Source organism: Pinus tabuliformis, chromosome 1_2 (assembly GCF_031772625.1).
Source record: "Pinus tabuliformis cultivar Carrire ecotype Pingquan chromosome 1_2, CPIR1, whole genome shotgun sequence".
Taxonomy (NCBI): Eukaryota; Viridiplantae; Streptophyta; class Pinopsida; order Pinales; family Pinaceae; genus Pinus; species Pinus tabuliformis.
In genome coordinates, this window is record NC_142298.1 from 70,053,331 (window position 1) to 70,069,828 (window position 16,498).

At 35.2% G+C, this 16,498-nt stretch overlaps 1 protein-coding gene across 1 annotated transcript in view; it reads right to left on the bottom strand.

The window, feature by feature from the left end:
* Positions 1–868: 868 nt before the first annotated feature.
* The window catches only part of LOC149204468 (B3 domain-containing protein At3g17010-like), a 63,549-nt gene continuing 47,919 nt past the window's right edge, over positions 869–16,498 (bottom strand). The window contains exon 4 of the mRNA XM_089397133.1: positions 869–1,306. Coding sequence (XP_089253259.1) covers positions 869–1,306 — 438 coding nt within the window. The remainder of the gene's footprint in view (positions 1,307–16,498) is intronic.

The window sequence follows — 16,498 nt, forward strand, 5'->3', positions numbered from 1 at the left end:
ATGTATATATCAATGCAAGTAGCGACTGGGAGATAGTAACTCCTATTAATATAATGTTTGACTTTTTTGATGTGAATTATTGAGACAGATAACTACAAATAAATGCTAAGTTCCATTAATATAAGAGTTAGTTAATTGATTGTGATATAAATATACTAGTTGTTCAAACTTTTAACATTTAACTAGATTCCTAAAACAATCAGTTCTAATAACCAACCTAAAAAGATTATGTTAATAATGGGAAAGTACTTAATATTCTACAATTTACATATCATAAAAAAAATAATTTGTTAACATATATAAAATTATGAACTCATGATGTGTAGACCAGTCTGTATGTGTGGGGTTCTGTCTTTATTAGGTTACAGATTCAAAATTCACAGAGAAGAGTTGAGAGTAAAAGCCATCTATGAGGGTTAAAATTGTCTCATGAAACATAAATGTATGATCATCTTTCTATCCAACATTAGAGCTAGTCGCCCAAAAAAAACCATAAAACTTTTAAGTAAACTATTTACAAATCATAAACACATTTATCACCATAAATAAAACTGTAAAACTCATATCATTACCCCATTTCTAAAGACAGTTTGATTAAAAAATGCTCAGTTCTATCCAAATACAATATCTATAGATTAAAAAAAATAAATTATTCACCATAAGCAACACAACACAGTCACAGTGACTTGACATGCATGACAGATAATCGATAACATACAAACGTATGGGCGATTTCATTTATAAGAAAGATAACCAGTAAAATTAAATTGTGCAGAGGCGTTTGGTAAATGTGAGGAAACCGGCCTTGAATTAAATTGGTGATACAATATATCTCTCATCCATTTTCAACTTGGCCTCTTCAAACTGACTAGTCCATTTGGATAACTTCAAGTTTGGTAGTACAAGCACCCTGAACTGGACTATGACTTCCATTACCTACCACGGACTCAACCATGGAATGATTTGGGTTTACCACAGATTGCTTCATCTTCTCATGTGGCACCAAAGCCTGTGCAGTGCTTACATTTCTTTTATATTGTGTACGTCCACAGTTGTCATGGCGTCCATGCTTAATGACATGGACCTCAAATATGTACTGTAGCTCACTTACCAGCTTAAAAACACATTTATCTCCTCTCCTCAGCCCATTGCTAACAACAAAGCCTCTCGACAAAAATGCAGAAGATTTCTTATACGGTTTAAACGTAACCTCCCAACTTTTCTTCCTATACAGAAGTCTTAATTTAAACGAGCCTTTCACCTTTTCTTTCGGCATCCAACGATAAACAAATGCTTTTGGAACAGTCTGCAATGTATCATAAAGAAATTCATTAAATTATTTCAGGAAAAACTACATAATGGACAGGAAAATGCGCGTACATTATATAACAACGACCAAATTGCTTACACGGCATAAAGTTTGAAAGTCACAAAATGGTGGAAAGAAAAACTTTGAAAGTCACAAAAGGTGAAAAGAGGGGAGTGTTGGTCTGAATCAAAATAAAAATAAAAATATGAGATTTTAAATGGATAAACACAATCATATATAGCATAAAGATGTCAATTAGGTGCCATTCAAGTGGTTGAGAGGAAAGGAATGGTTCAGGTTCAAATCCAATTTTATGACATTTTCATCTATTTTTTTATAGGTTTTTTTTGTTAATCATTAATTTGATTTTTTATTTTATTTTAAATACAATAGAGAGATATATTCATGGGGTGTAGACTATTTGGTTTGTGTGGGGTTTAGGTCACAAGTTCAAACCTCATGGAGAGGTGTTGAGGATGGCAGTCACTTTGGGAGAATTAAAACCTTCCCAAGAAACGTCAAGGTTTCACTGAGCCTTGCACAATCCTAGTGATAAGTATCTGACTGTGGGTGATCAATACTTCTTCTATCCAATATAGGGGTTGGCCCCGGCCTACGCTTAGCCTAGACACAAAGAAGAAAGAAAAAAGGAGAGAGAGATAAAAAATAGTAAATAGAAACATTGCGAAAAAATCATTGAAATTTTTATCTTACTCATCATCAACTAAAGGGCAAGAAATTACATGTGAATATATTTTAAGGTAAATGCATGCTCAAAAATAGTAATAGGACCAAGTAAATGCAGCAGAAGCCACATGTTTAGCCCTCCATGTATGTAACTCACCCTTTCATAAAAGTCCTCTAATAGTTTGGCCCTCCATGTACGTAACTCACCCTTCCATAAAAGTCCTCTAATAAAATAATAGATATGTCAAGTTAAAGACGTGAGGGCACTCTCCAATGAAAGACAAATGATGGCAAGTGTAGCTGAAATAACCTTGCAATAAATATGAGAGAATACCTAGGAGAGGTGCACCCTAGAAAAGTGTGCCATGTAGCTACCTCAACAAGCCACAAATGAACTATGTCCTAAGAGAATGTGCCAAGAGTGTTTAGGCCTCAAATAATAAAAGATTACTCCATATACCATGTCATAAAGATGTCTAACCAATCCAAGACAATGTGTCCTACAGAGGTGTGTCAACTTCTCTAAAAAACAATAAAAGCATGCCTTGTAAATGTGGCCAAGAAGGGCGCGCATCACTAGAAATCCTCAACCAAATCCAACTAACACCTTAAAGTGTGAAAATGAATTCAATGAAGTAGGATGCCTAATCGGTAACTTTAATATGGATAAACTAGATTCATTTAACCATTGAATAGTTAAATCAACCTCAACATGTGTGCGCAAAGGTTAACATTGAAATTAAACCATAGTTCATCTTCAAAGAGTCACCAATTGATTAAACCACCTTGAACATGTGTGTCAATAGAGGCTACACTCTAATCAAGTGTTTTACCATGTAAATAAAAGATGTTCTCACCAACAAAATCCATCAATGATACCAACAAAACATAAAACCAAACCTAAGGTGCACCACCATCAAGGGATTATTACATCAAAGGTCATTATCCAACCTTAGTAAAAGGTAACATCACCATAAAATTATATGTAGTATCCCCCTTTCTAACTTAAACTTTGGAAATAATATATCAATGAGGGTATTAACATCATGAAACACATTCCCCCTAGCTAATGTCTAGCAAATGCTACATCATAAATTTAAATTGCCTAGAAAAATCCTACTATAGCAACATCATAAGAAAAGGGACTTAACGAAATGATAAACCCATCCATTTATCAAGTGTGTTTGATTGTAAATCAACAAGGATATTTTACTGGAATAGTTCATTACAACATATCTTATATTATAATAAAATCTTTTATTACGTAGGTTTTTTTATGTAGATCTTAGATTTATTATTGCTAGCTTATTGCTCAAATTTATGAAAATAACTTAAATACAAAAATGAAAGAAAAAGAAAATGAACATGCTATCAACACAAAATATATCCTAGGAAACCCAAAATGGGAGAAAATCAAACTAGAAGGTGAAGCCTATTCTCCGTTTTCTTTTCTTCAATTATGAGAATGTAAATTCAAAGAAAGGGACATTCACTATGGAGTTGTCTTTGATACCATGGCCTAAATAGATGGTACAAAATCTTCTTCCCCCATTGTTATGCTCTTCAATTCCACTCCTAGATGCTCTACTCAACTATGGAATAAGTAAAATGTTAAAATATTGGAATCCCCTCCTACTAGCAACTCAATATTTAATATAGCCTAACAATAATCTAAGGTTAGTGTATTTGCATGCCTCAACCCTCAAATAGTGTTAGGTTTTGGACCTTAGAAAATTTTCTTGAAAGTCCACATGTGGCTAGCCCCACATGTGTGAGTAATGGGGGTTAAACTGGCATCCACTTGGTACCATGGTGGTCAACAAGGTGGGTCAATTTTTGAGAGGCATAAATTCCACATATGAGCTCTAATTGAAATTATTTTTGCATTATTGGAAAGAGATTAGTGTGTACAAAAACGTTGAAGCTATATAACTACTCTCACAATTTTTTGACTCCAAGAGGTGTCATTTGATGCTTCAATGTGGATCTAGAAGGTTCTAAACCCCGAATCTCCAAACTAGGCCTTGCAAGCCATTCTCCCCAAATTTTCCTCCCAAAAACATCTAGATAGATGAAAATTATATAATGATCCATTCTGAATCATACCTCCCCGTTTAGGGAGTTTTTTAGTCCCCAAAAGATTATTAAATGAGGTGATGAAAATTTCCTCTTTATTCTTCTTTGAGTATTTTTTTTTCTTTCCTAGAGGTAGTCCTTTCAACTCAATTTACCAAACATCATGTTTCCCTTGTCTTCTTGTACTAAATTCTTCTGAAAACCTATATCTTTTCCAACTATAACTAAGCTTCTAGTGTTATGTCCTCTATGGTACATAGGAGTCAAGACCTACTCCTGATTTTCTTGATCCAACATGGAATGCTCATAGAGTTTCAAATTTTCAATGAAAGACTCTATTTTTTATCCTCAACCATAAAGATCAACAATACATTGAAATTTGAAAATTTGAATTTGAAGATCAACAATAAACGTGGTGTTGGGATGCTTTAGAGTATATGAGCAGGTTGTAACATGTTGTGTATGTATGACCAAATCAGGATCAAGGAAATGTTTCATGGTACTAGATTGATGAAGAGATTTTTGTAATAAGTAGAGCAGGTTATGAGCAGGTTGCGACAATATTGTGACAATAGCAACATGATCAGTTTTGAAGACATATTTTGAAGAGCATGTGGATCTTATTTGAAATATTATGAAAAGTGTTCCACACTGGTTGAAGAGGGAAGTGGGTGCCTCCACTGAGGTTCGAGCCTCAATCAAGTTGAAACCTACAACATGTCGAAGCTTGCACATTTTCAAGGTTGATTACTCAATTAGGTTGTAGCCTATTGCAAGTAGGTGCTTGCACATTTTTGAGGTCGGTGCTTCAATCAAGCTATAGTTTATTGCAAATAGTTGCTTGCACATCTTTGGGGTGAGGTGCTTTGAGTAGGTTGGTGCCTGCAAATCTATCTAAATTATTTAAGGAAGAAGAATTTGTGTTTTCTCCTGTAGGGGTTTCCACATAAATTCTTATGTCCTCTTGTGTTGGTGTGATGATGGTTTATTGATGCATGGCTTCATTTATTGTTATGATGCAAAATTGTGTTGGTACACTGCTATATCATTATTTATTGATGAATTTTTTTGAAATATAAGTTTTCCATTACACTAATTCACACCCCCCTTCCCCCCGCCTCAATGTGACCTTTGGTCTAACAATAATCCCATGCAATTCATATAATATCGGCTTATCAAGATCCTTAATTTCTTAAATAGCTAAAACTTTCACATCAAATTTTAATGGGGAGACCTTAACACCTTTTGTACAATCATTTATTCTTCAATCTTTTCACCAAGGCCTATGATAGTATTGACAATTTATTCTACAAAAAGGAGACATGTTGCAACATTTTCTTCGCCTTTCACTTTCAAACTCTCAATTTTCCTTCTACGAGTTTGCAACTTTGCCTTCTTAACCTTTTCATTGCCTCCATAGATATTTTGAATTTTGTCATATATTTATTTTTCCGATTCAAAATGAATCACCTCGACAAACTCTGATTTCGGTAGACCACACAAGATAACATTCATGGATTTTGCATTATCTTCACTGACCTTCTTTCTAGCTTGATCCATTGGTGGAGTTGATGGAGCATTATAACTAGTTACAACAAATTGCCAAATGTCAAATCCAAGCGTGATTAAATAAGTAGCATAATTTGTTCCATCAAGCAATGGAGCTTTGTTTGTGGAGAAACCTTTTTGAGTATCCATGTGTTCTTATGAGATCTACCTTTTGGTGGTTAGATTGTTTTCGAAGGAATCTTCTCTAATACCAATTGTTGAGCACATACTTATACTAAGAGAGAGGAAAGGTGAATCAATATAAGACAATTTTTCCTTGTTTAAACATTCATGAACCTTAATAAAACAATCACATATGAGATCGATTAGCTGCAAACAATGATCACAAGATTTGCATGGAAACATATTTTGGAAAAACCCACAAAACTTCTTTTTATAATTCTTTGTAGGTACCAACCTACTGTTACAAAGATTTGTAGGCACCAACTTACTCTTCCAAATATTTGTAAACACCAATCCCCACTACTAAGCACTAACTTAGCAAGAGGCGCCAATCTCTTTGTTTGTGTGGAACTAATCTACATATAGCTTCTTCAAAAATAATAACTTCACTAGAACACCAAATTTGCTTGCTTCTTCTTTATATTTGCTCACCACTTCACCAAATTTGATGTGACATGTGAAAATTATGGTAACCTTGGGCCAAAACTTGCTAATTTTTGCCACCCCCCAAGATAATTTTTTTATAGTGTGCCACTTGTCCAATCCTTTATATCTAATTCTAAAAATTTTACCGACTCACTTTGATATGTATCACATCTTTGAAAATTTCACAATCTAAAGTGTCCCAAAAAAGAATTATAACAAAAATTCCATGATCACTCTTTTGAAATAGCTTTAAGGACCATTCACAAAATCTAACTTCCACAAGGTATATCTCCAAAATTATAGTGAACCAGAATATGAAATTTAACCAGATGTACCTTGAGATGTTTTCTCAATATGCTCAAAATTTCATGGCATGATTCTTCACAAAAAATGAATTATAGTAGAAGTTTCAAGATCACTTGTTTAAAATTAATTTATGGACCATTCACAAACCCTAACTTACATAGGGTATATCTCTGAAATTATAGTAACCAGAATATGAAATTTTATCATATGTACCTTGCAATTCCTTCTCAATTTGCTCCAAATTTCATCCTTTGAAACATCCCGAAAAAAATTACAATCAAAATTATGAGATGACCTTTTTGAGACAGATTTTAGGATCAATCACAAACCCTAACTTCCTTAATGTATATCTTTGAGAGTATAGAGAACCAAAATCTAAGATTTTAACTAGATGTTCTCCTCGATCTCTTCTCAATATGTTCAAAATTCCACCATTTGAAGCATCTCAGAAAAAACTTGTAGAAAAAAATTCCAAGATGACTTGTTCAATCCACAAATTACATTTTCACACACACATACTTTCCTTCCAATAATTTTTCCTTTCATATATTATCATAACCCTTCATGAAATGCATGTTAACTCAAAAAGACACATCAATTTATTAATTAAATAATTAATTCCCCTTTTATTTCACTTTTCCAAATACCATGGGTCTGAAACCACCATTTCACTTATTGACTTCTTTACATAAATTCACTTTAATCCATTTTCACACAATTTCACTTTTTATTTTGACTTCAGCTTTTCATGAGAAAGTCTTTTTTAATATATTGGATACTTACAATATCAATGATATAAGCCCCTTGACATCAATGGAAATAGTTTGTTCAACATAAATTGATGCCGACAAATTCATTGTTCCTCTACATATGTAATAGGGTAGAACTAGGACTTAATGAAACTTTTAAAAACCTCCCACTTAGTTACTAGTGGAACACCCTCCAATGTAAGCATCTCTATGTGGATTTCCCATCAGGTTAATGCATGGCTATTTAGTTTTAGTCAGACAAATGAAATTTTCTACTCTTAACTTATATTTTGGACATCGAAATACACTTATGTAATTTTTTCAAGGAGTAATGACATTGGAACTTGGTTGCGCTTTCTCAGGCTCTTTTTTGACTATTTTTCAAAGCTTTCACTATCTCCTAGTTTCATGTCTAATCCAACTTATAAATTAGGGCCACCATCATTCCCTAAAGTTATGAACCTGCTAGTTAGAGACACCATGAGGAGGACCATGTTGCAAGAGATATCAACAACTTGCTCTTCTAGCCTCACACATCTCTCTTTTTATACATCCCATAGTTTGTTATGAATGGGCTTGTTACCACCAAAATTGTACACACATTATAGAATCCCCAATTCACAATGCATAATTTGATGGAAAACCTTTTTGTAAAGATCACCTACTTTCACCTCAACAACTTGTCCTCTCACTTTAGATTGGCTCTCCTTTGATTCAAGGGGGGGTTTCCTACTAGGATTACTAAGGCTTTGTTGACCACACTTGTGTCAACAATCCAAGAAGTAGGGTACAAAGTAGTGGATTTTTTTCTTTCGAAGATCATTGTCATTATTCAACTTCATTTTTCATCATCGTAAACTCAAATTCTACAAAATTATTGTAAATTATTCTAGTATGACTATTAAGACATATAACAACACCTAGGTAAGCATACGATTCTTCTTAAAGGGTTTCATATTAAGGATTTTTTTAACCTCCCCCAAAAATCTGTGTTTGTAAACACAAATAATTGGTAGAGTTTTTCTCCCAGACATACCCCAAATCTAGAGTGAAGTTCGTTGACGAGGTCTTAGGTGAGTCCTAGTGTTTATCGAGTCTATGTATTTTTCATACTAGATCATGTGCCTTGTCACATAATTGGGTAATGTATTAAGGGTCTATGTCAAATGTGTATTTCCTCTTCTAAGGGTTGAATTAAATTGTAATATTTTGTAAAAAATATTTTAGTGCATTGTTGCTCATAATTAGACACCATGGATAAAGTATTTGAGGGTGGAAAAACATAATTAATCCACTCTTAAGTTTTTTAATTAATTTTTCTAGCAAAAATAAAAAGAAAATAATTAGCCAGAAAATTAATTAATTTTGAGTCAAAAATTAATTTGAGAGAAATTAAATTTTCTCCAAGTGGAATATCATAAAAAATTCGTGAGTAAAAAAAGAATTAAATTTTGAAGGTCCTCCACCAAGGGAAAAATATAATTTTTAAGAGAAATTAACCCCTTGGACGCTGGTGGTTAATTCAACGTGAATTTTTTGGGGATAAGTCCAAAATATTATTTTTTGGACTAGGAAAAGAGAGATTTTAAGAGAAATTCGATTTTTTCCTCCAAATAAAAGAAATAAAATTTCATTGACGGAGGAGATCGAGTTATTTCAAAAGAAGATCGATGGATGAGATTAATTTGACGAGGATCAACCCAACTAGCCGTTTTTTCCATTTGGAGGGGTTTATTCCTCACAAATTTTCTATATAATGGAAGCCTTTTTCAGCAAGACTTTGCTAGATTTTGTAATAAAATCATAAGACTTTGGGATTCAATTCATGGTGTCTTTGTCTCATTGATACGTGGTATGTACTGGATGAATTTAATTTATATTCTTTGAACTGTTATTGCATAATTATTATTTCAATTTCCAGTAGTAGGAACATCTATTAGCATAGGTATCTTGCTTTAGGTGTTGGGCATGAGTAAGCATTCTAGATCTAGCAAAATTTGGAAAGCATCTCCATATTTATAGATCTCTTGTGTGGATCAAACCCCTTGTGATCTAATAATTTGCAGGTTGCTCCAGCCCTTGGAAACTTCAAGTTCACAAACTGTGAGGGGATAATACTACGTTTGGCTTCAAGTCTTCATCTAATGAATACTTTTATGTAGGAGGGTTTTGATAGTAATATTATACATCCATAAAAATAATTTATCTACTTTCATTTTTTCTCGTGCTTTAAAGATTATTCTACTTACAAGAGCTAATGTATAATTGTGAATAGTGTAGATATCTTGTAAATAAATTTGTAAATATTTTCGAATATATTTTTGGGGCCCTTGTATTTTATTTTTTAATTTGTAAATACATCCTAACCTTTGTAATTATTTACTTTCTTTTGCATGTAATTATTTTGTGGATAATGTAAATATTTTGCAGATAGTTATTATTTTAACATTTTTTTTGTTAACCCTTGTATATCCCCTTACTTCCTAGTATGCATTTGCGGTTTTCTAATGTGGGTCTTGCAGGAATAAAGGTAAGGGTTTGAATTTTAATGTTCTCTGCAGGTATCTAGCTTATCAATTGAAGGACAAATTAAAGTATCAAGGACCCTAATCCTCCCCTAACTCTACAACTAAGTTTTGAGGGAATTCCACCTATCTTAGGTAGACGTCTACCCCTCTTGACAAGGTTGTAGTTATTTCAGGGCCTAATCTGACTCCTTAAGGATCAAATCCACCAATTTCAATCCTCCTCTTCTCAACGTCTCTCCTATCCTTGAGGATGCAAGCCCTAAAGGGAAAATTCGTTGCAAAAAGACTAAGTCTCCAATCAAAGCTCATCATATATAGTATTTACAAGTGGATTTGTGGATATAGTGCTCTTTTCTAGGCTTGAAACTAGCATATTTACTTTCTTGAAGGCAGACACAAGTGTGTTAGGCCTTGTAGGCTTGTCCACGGGTCTTGACTACCAAAATAGCCCTAACGTAGCCCTGAAGGGATCACATACCCTAACTGTAGTACTTTGGAATGGTTACAATCTTGCTACATTCCAGTTCCACGCTGATTAGACTCCATTGCAAGCCTTTTCAAGGGATCTAACATTAGATTTTCATTGAATTTCTTTCATTATAGGGTTTTGGTGCATTGAATGTTCATAAATTTGTTTGAAGTCTAACTCTCTTATGGTTGCAGGATAGCATGGATCTTTGGAAGGTTTCTCAAATTTGTTTAGGGCCTAAACACATTGATATTTGATCATTTTCATTGACTTATCAATCATCCAAGTGAGGCCACACCCTTTTAAGGCCTTCTTCTTCCCAATTGTCAAATATTTGTTCATTGTGTTATGTCTCATATCTGAACTCTTTTGTTGCTAACCCCAATTATCATATTGAAACAACAAAGTTAGCCCTAAGGCACTCTGAAACAACTCATGACACTCATATAATGATTTCAAGTGATTGGCTCTCATTCTTGTGCACCTTCAAGGATTGATTTGGGTTACTAAGAGGTATGATATAGAACTGTAGCATTATGATATAACTAGTGTTTTTCTCTTGGCCTAAAATTTTCTTTCAGAAATTGATCTTGACTAATCCTATGATGACTGATAAGTAGGTCAAATGTATGCTTAAAATTAGTTACAATAGTTTTATCTTGTTGTTCCTAATCAATCATTGTCCACTAGTTCTTGTTCCTTGCAAAGTTTTGTGATTAATCTTGAGATTGCAGGTTATATCAACGAATGCTACAATAGTAAACACAATGATAGTTTCACCCTTCATTTAGGATTAGATTGGAGTTGTGTGTTGCGTATTGAATTGAGCAATATTATAGACTAATTTCTCTTGGAAGTAGTATCTTTTAAGGTATAGTAGTAGAGGAGCACCTAACAAATTTAATAAATTATAAGAATATCACTCCATAGCTTGAAGAGCTTTATTTCTATTGATTTGAGTGTTTTGTTTAGTAGTCTTTGGGATTGATATGGTATGACTATGGGTTGATCTATATGGCAGTAGCTTCTTTGAAAATCTCAAGTGAGGTCTTGGGTATCATAGTTACATTGGTATTTTCCTATTGCAACACTTGCATAGTTGCACCTTGACATCATCATTTCCCTTTTCCATAACATCTCTAAGTTGTTCATCCTTGCAAACATTCCTAGAAATCTCTGCATCTCATAATCGATTGAATTCATTTAGTCTTTTTGAGAAGCAACCTTATATAACTGTTTTCTCTAGCAGCATCTAATTTTTAGTCATATGCATTTATTTGTCTTTCTTTGAACTTCATCCACTAGTAATTAGAATTGTGAGCCTAATTTCATTAATTGTAGCTTATCTTGTGTTGATTGTATTTCTTATTTATAAATCATGTGTGTTAAAAGTTGTTGCAATTTCTCTTCTTACTCGTAATTCTGATAATCAAGCTAGCTTCCTTAAGCAACACTTGTATCTTATAACTTGATAAGTCCATCCATCCATTGTGAAAGTACATTTTGTCTTGAGAATTTTTATTGAAGGCATTGGTATCTTAATTATTAATTATTGAAGTGTCTTAAGAATATTATCTAATCGACATCTCTAATACATTGATCGTTAATCACACTTGCAAACTAATTATAATCAAGTTCATAAGATAACTAAGTGTATCTCCTTGTTGGTTCCCAGAAAGTTTCCCCTCATCCTTCACCTTTCACCTTTAGGGACTACCCCCCTTAGCTTGCCTAGGAGATAGCTAGAATGGAGTGACCGGGGATCATGGTGACAACCCCCGCTCTAAGTCATTGTCGCATTTGAAGCGTACAATTTGGGCGACAACATGATTAATCAAACTAGAACAAGGTGATATCAATAGTAGCCTTAGTAAAAAAAAATAGAGTTTTATTGGGTTTGTGAAATAAGTGATGGAGGGATATGAATATCAATGCCAATTCCCTACTAGGGTTATGGAGTCATAAGGAATCAAGTGGAAAAATAAGATCAAGAAGAAAACCCTATTAAGGTTGGTTATTTGATACTTGTAGATAAGGGAAAGAGGTTAGAACCCTATAAGCTAAATTAACCCCTTAGCTAGTCAAGGAAAATTATGAAATCATGGCTCCACTAGAAGGGATCCTTCCAAGGGAAAGCCTTCAAGCACAAGATCGACTATAACACCCTTGATAAGGAACATGAGAGTATGTCATAACAAGGAATAGTAAAACTTACCTCAAATCAACAAAGGATACCATTGGAGAATATCCTCTAGGAATCCTCCTTCCAGGTGACAAAGTTTCCCTTCAAATGGATCGACCTTAGTAGCCTTGTGGTAGTCTTGAGTAATCACAATTATGCCTTTAATGATATTGAAAAAATAACCAAGAAAGAACAACTTCTAAGTCAAAAACATTCACCACATAGATAAGCCCTTAACGCTAAAAATGCTCCAATAAAGATTCTTCCATTAATCTCCAAGGATTGGAGTGCTCTCACAATCCAAGCATGAGTACAAATGAGGAATCTTTCATATATTTATAGAGTGATATCTATATTATTATTTGATATAATTTCTTATATCTAACTTAAGCAAACTTAAATCTAAATCCCTCCTAAAATTAAGTAAACTAATGCATCATCAAAATAAAATGGTTAAGCCACAAGTACAATGAAATGATGAGGAAATGCCCCATAAAAGTGGGGACGACCTTCCAAAATAGTGAATGACGATACATGGTATCATGTCTAGCCTCCAAAGGTTCCAAATATTACTAAATATGCCTTCATGGTTTAGCCCCAACATATGATGAAGCAAAAGCCACGTCAAGTATATCCTTGATTTGTTCTTGATCCAACTTTGAAGATGCTTACAAGGTGGAAAAACACGCAATATTTATCTCCAAGGCTCTAATGTCACCCTTCTTTGATGCAACATCCTCATTTAAATTTGATTTGACCCTCTCTGGTTTTGAAAGAACTCCACAGATCACTCAAATTATGGTCCAATGTCTCCAAATGATGCTTCAAAACAATTTCCATGTTCATACCTTGTCAAAGCTTGGGTAAAAAGGTCTTCATAAGGCATGGGGATGATTCCTTAACTCACAAAAAAGGCATAATAACACCCAACAACTAGATTTATATCTAATAAACAAGGGGTCCATCCTCTAATTATGCTCATCAAATCCTCAAGTGATGTCTCTAAGGTAAATCCACATCATCCTTATGACAGTGAGAAAAATCTATACCATCTATTAGCTTAGAGGGTCCTGACCCAGGTACATAGATAGTTGCGCAAACCAACAAATCCCTACATTACTAGCCCTTTCGGCAACAACCCGCATAGTGCAGGCTGCAGTCTCACTCAAAGTAGTATGGGGGGATGAAAGAACCAAGTTTCTGCACCCAGAGACGAGTGTGATGTCTTTCAACACCTCAGATCTACCTTCGCATAGATCGATAAGCCCTTAGGGCTTGGTACTGCAACTCTACTAAAACAGTTGTCGGACCTTTGCGAAGGTCTCTGATTAGCCTTTGTGGACCTTTGCGAAGGTCTATGATTAGCCTTTGTGGATGAGCTTCAATGAGAATTCTATCCCTCTTAAAGTCTGGCACATATCTTCATAATATTTTGCAGCACCCATTTTATATAGATGTCCTGCAATAACTGAAAAATCAGCTGCGCACAATACGAGTTCCTTCTTTTGCTGACTCATATACCCTTCTGGTTCCATCTCTGTAGTAAACAAGTGGATAATATTTACAAAATGATTATCCTCTACGCACACCACGAAGAGCTGCACATTTGACAACCCTTCCTCCTAATTATTAGGATCCTCCTATTTTGATCCATGACAGATGGTCAGGCCCTACATTTAACCTCCCCGGCTTCACAATTACTTCAAAGTCATACTCCTAGAATAGTAGCAACCACCTGCAAATCTTTCCCCCAACACAGGCTTATCGACTAGGTATTTGAAGGCAGAATGATCTATTTACATCTTGAAGTTCCCTCCTAACAAATAGTGCCTGAATTTCTGCAATGCATACATCATGGCCAATCCTTCGCACTCAATCATTGAATAATTCTTCTCAGCCTTCGATAATTTCCTACTCATGAAGGCTATAGGATGTCCATTTCTCCTTCACCAGCTTGCATTAACATTGCACCCAATGCAATACGAGAGGCATCCACATGTACGTGAAATTCCTTCTTCCAATCCGGGAATACCAAGATTGATGCGGTGATCATCTTTTCCTTTATTACATCTAAGCTGCACTAACATTCTTCATCCCAACAGAATGTTGCATCCTTCTTCAGCAGTTTCCCCATGGGCACAATAATCTAAGCATAAGCTTTGATGAACTTCCTGTAATATCCTGTATGTCCCAGCGTCGTGCGCAACTGCTTAACGCTCCTCGGGTCCTCTAGATTTACTATCACCACAATATTTGTAGGTTCCACCATCAACCCTTGCTTGCACACCACGTGACCTAGCAAAATTCCAAAGGGAACACATAATAGGCATTTCTTCAAATTCAGCATGATCTGATATCTGCGACACATATCCAACATTAGGCGCAAGCTTGCTACATGGTGCTTTACTAATCCGAACACTGTCCAATCATCAAATTATACCTCCAGGAACTTATGAATGAACTCCTTGAATGCTGCGATGACTACGCAAGAAAATATCGCAGGCGCATTCTTGAGTCCAAACAACATTACAGTGTATTGAAAACAACCCTATTCTGTCACGAAGGTCATTTTGCGCCTATCCTCTGGCACGATCTTGATATGATGATACCCAAAAACCCCGTCAATAAATGAGTAAGCCTCATGCCCTCCAACATTGTCCAGAACTTCATCTGTAAACAGTGTCGGGAATGGATCATGGACATAAGCATCATTAATCTTCCACATATCTACACAAATCCTTATCTTTCCCTTCTGCTTCTTTTCCTGAACCACCATCAGGCTCACCCAATCATATTCCTCAACTGGTTCTATGATGCCTGCTTCCAACATCTTATCCAACTCTAGGTGAACCTTTTCCTTGTATTTAGGATTAACGCGATATAGTCTTTGCTTAATAGGCTTTGTGTCTGGCTTCAGAGTAATCTTCACAATGCCCAAATCTCCAATTATGCCCTTCAAATCCGAAAACTTTGTAGGAAAAAAATCTTGATATTCGCGGATTAACTCAACAAATTTATCCACGGTAGCATCGTCCCAATAATCTCCAATATTTGCAAACTTCGGTTCTATTTCAATACCAATGTTTACTTATTTTGTCTTTAATGGCGCAGTGATGTCCAGGTTGTCTATTTGTGGGTCCTCAACTTCGTGATGCCCCTCTTCCTCCGAAATGTTAATGTTTCTTGGATCGTCATCCTCCTCTTTAGCGGCCACATTATAACATTCCAGTGCATGGTGCAGTTGGGTGCTCCAATTTGGTTGGACCCACTCCATAGGTTCTTGTGGCATTCTGAAGATAACCGCCTTGATCTCTTGTAGGGCTTCATCAATGCCCGTGAAGTTGTCTTCAAAACTAAAGGTTAATAAGAATGCTTCCCTCAATATATCCGACTCTGCGGTGCCATGGAAAAGCTCTGTTTCTAGATACCAATTCATGGGAATTATGTCCAAAGTATGGCAGAATATGTGTACCCATTCTGGCAGTGGTTTTGTCCCCCATCCTTTAGTCCATTTTGCTAGGTGATCATGTGGATCATCCTTCCTACTATATTTCTTAGTCAATATAGTGTTAGGGTGCCCAAATGTAACCTCATCATTCATTTGCAATCCCGCCATCCATCAAAGCTATCCTTGGGTGTACCCCACCATCGTGTGGGCATAGCGCGCAACGCTAAATCTAATCCTTGGAAGCAGCAATCCTCAGGGAATTCATGCTCAAATGCATCCAAAAACTTATTCACATTAGTTAAACTATCATAATAAGGTAAGTTCCTTACCTCCAACGATACAAAGCACAATGATTTCGTCATCATATTGTAGCGCAATGTAGATACTTCATGCAAATGATTCTGCCAATGCTCCAACTCTTCATCTAAATCAAAGGTGCAAGAACTCTCCCAGTCCCATGCAATCCATCCATCTACTGTTGGATTGATTCAGTCTTGGTAGCGCGCTCCTTTTGCAGGGTCCAATGACACTACAACCCGAAGCGATTCCTTTCAAATGACATTGTCCTCTTCTTCAAATTGATAACC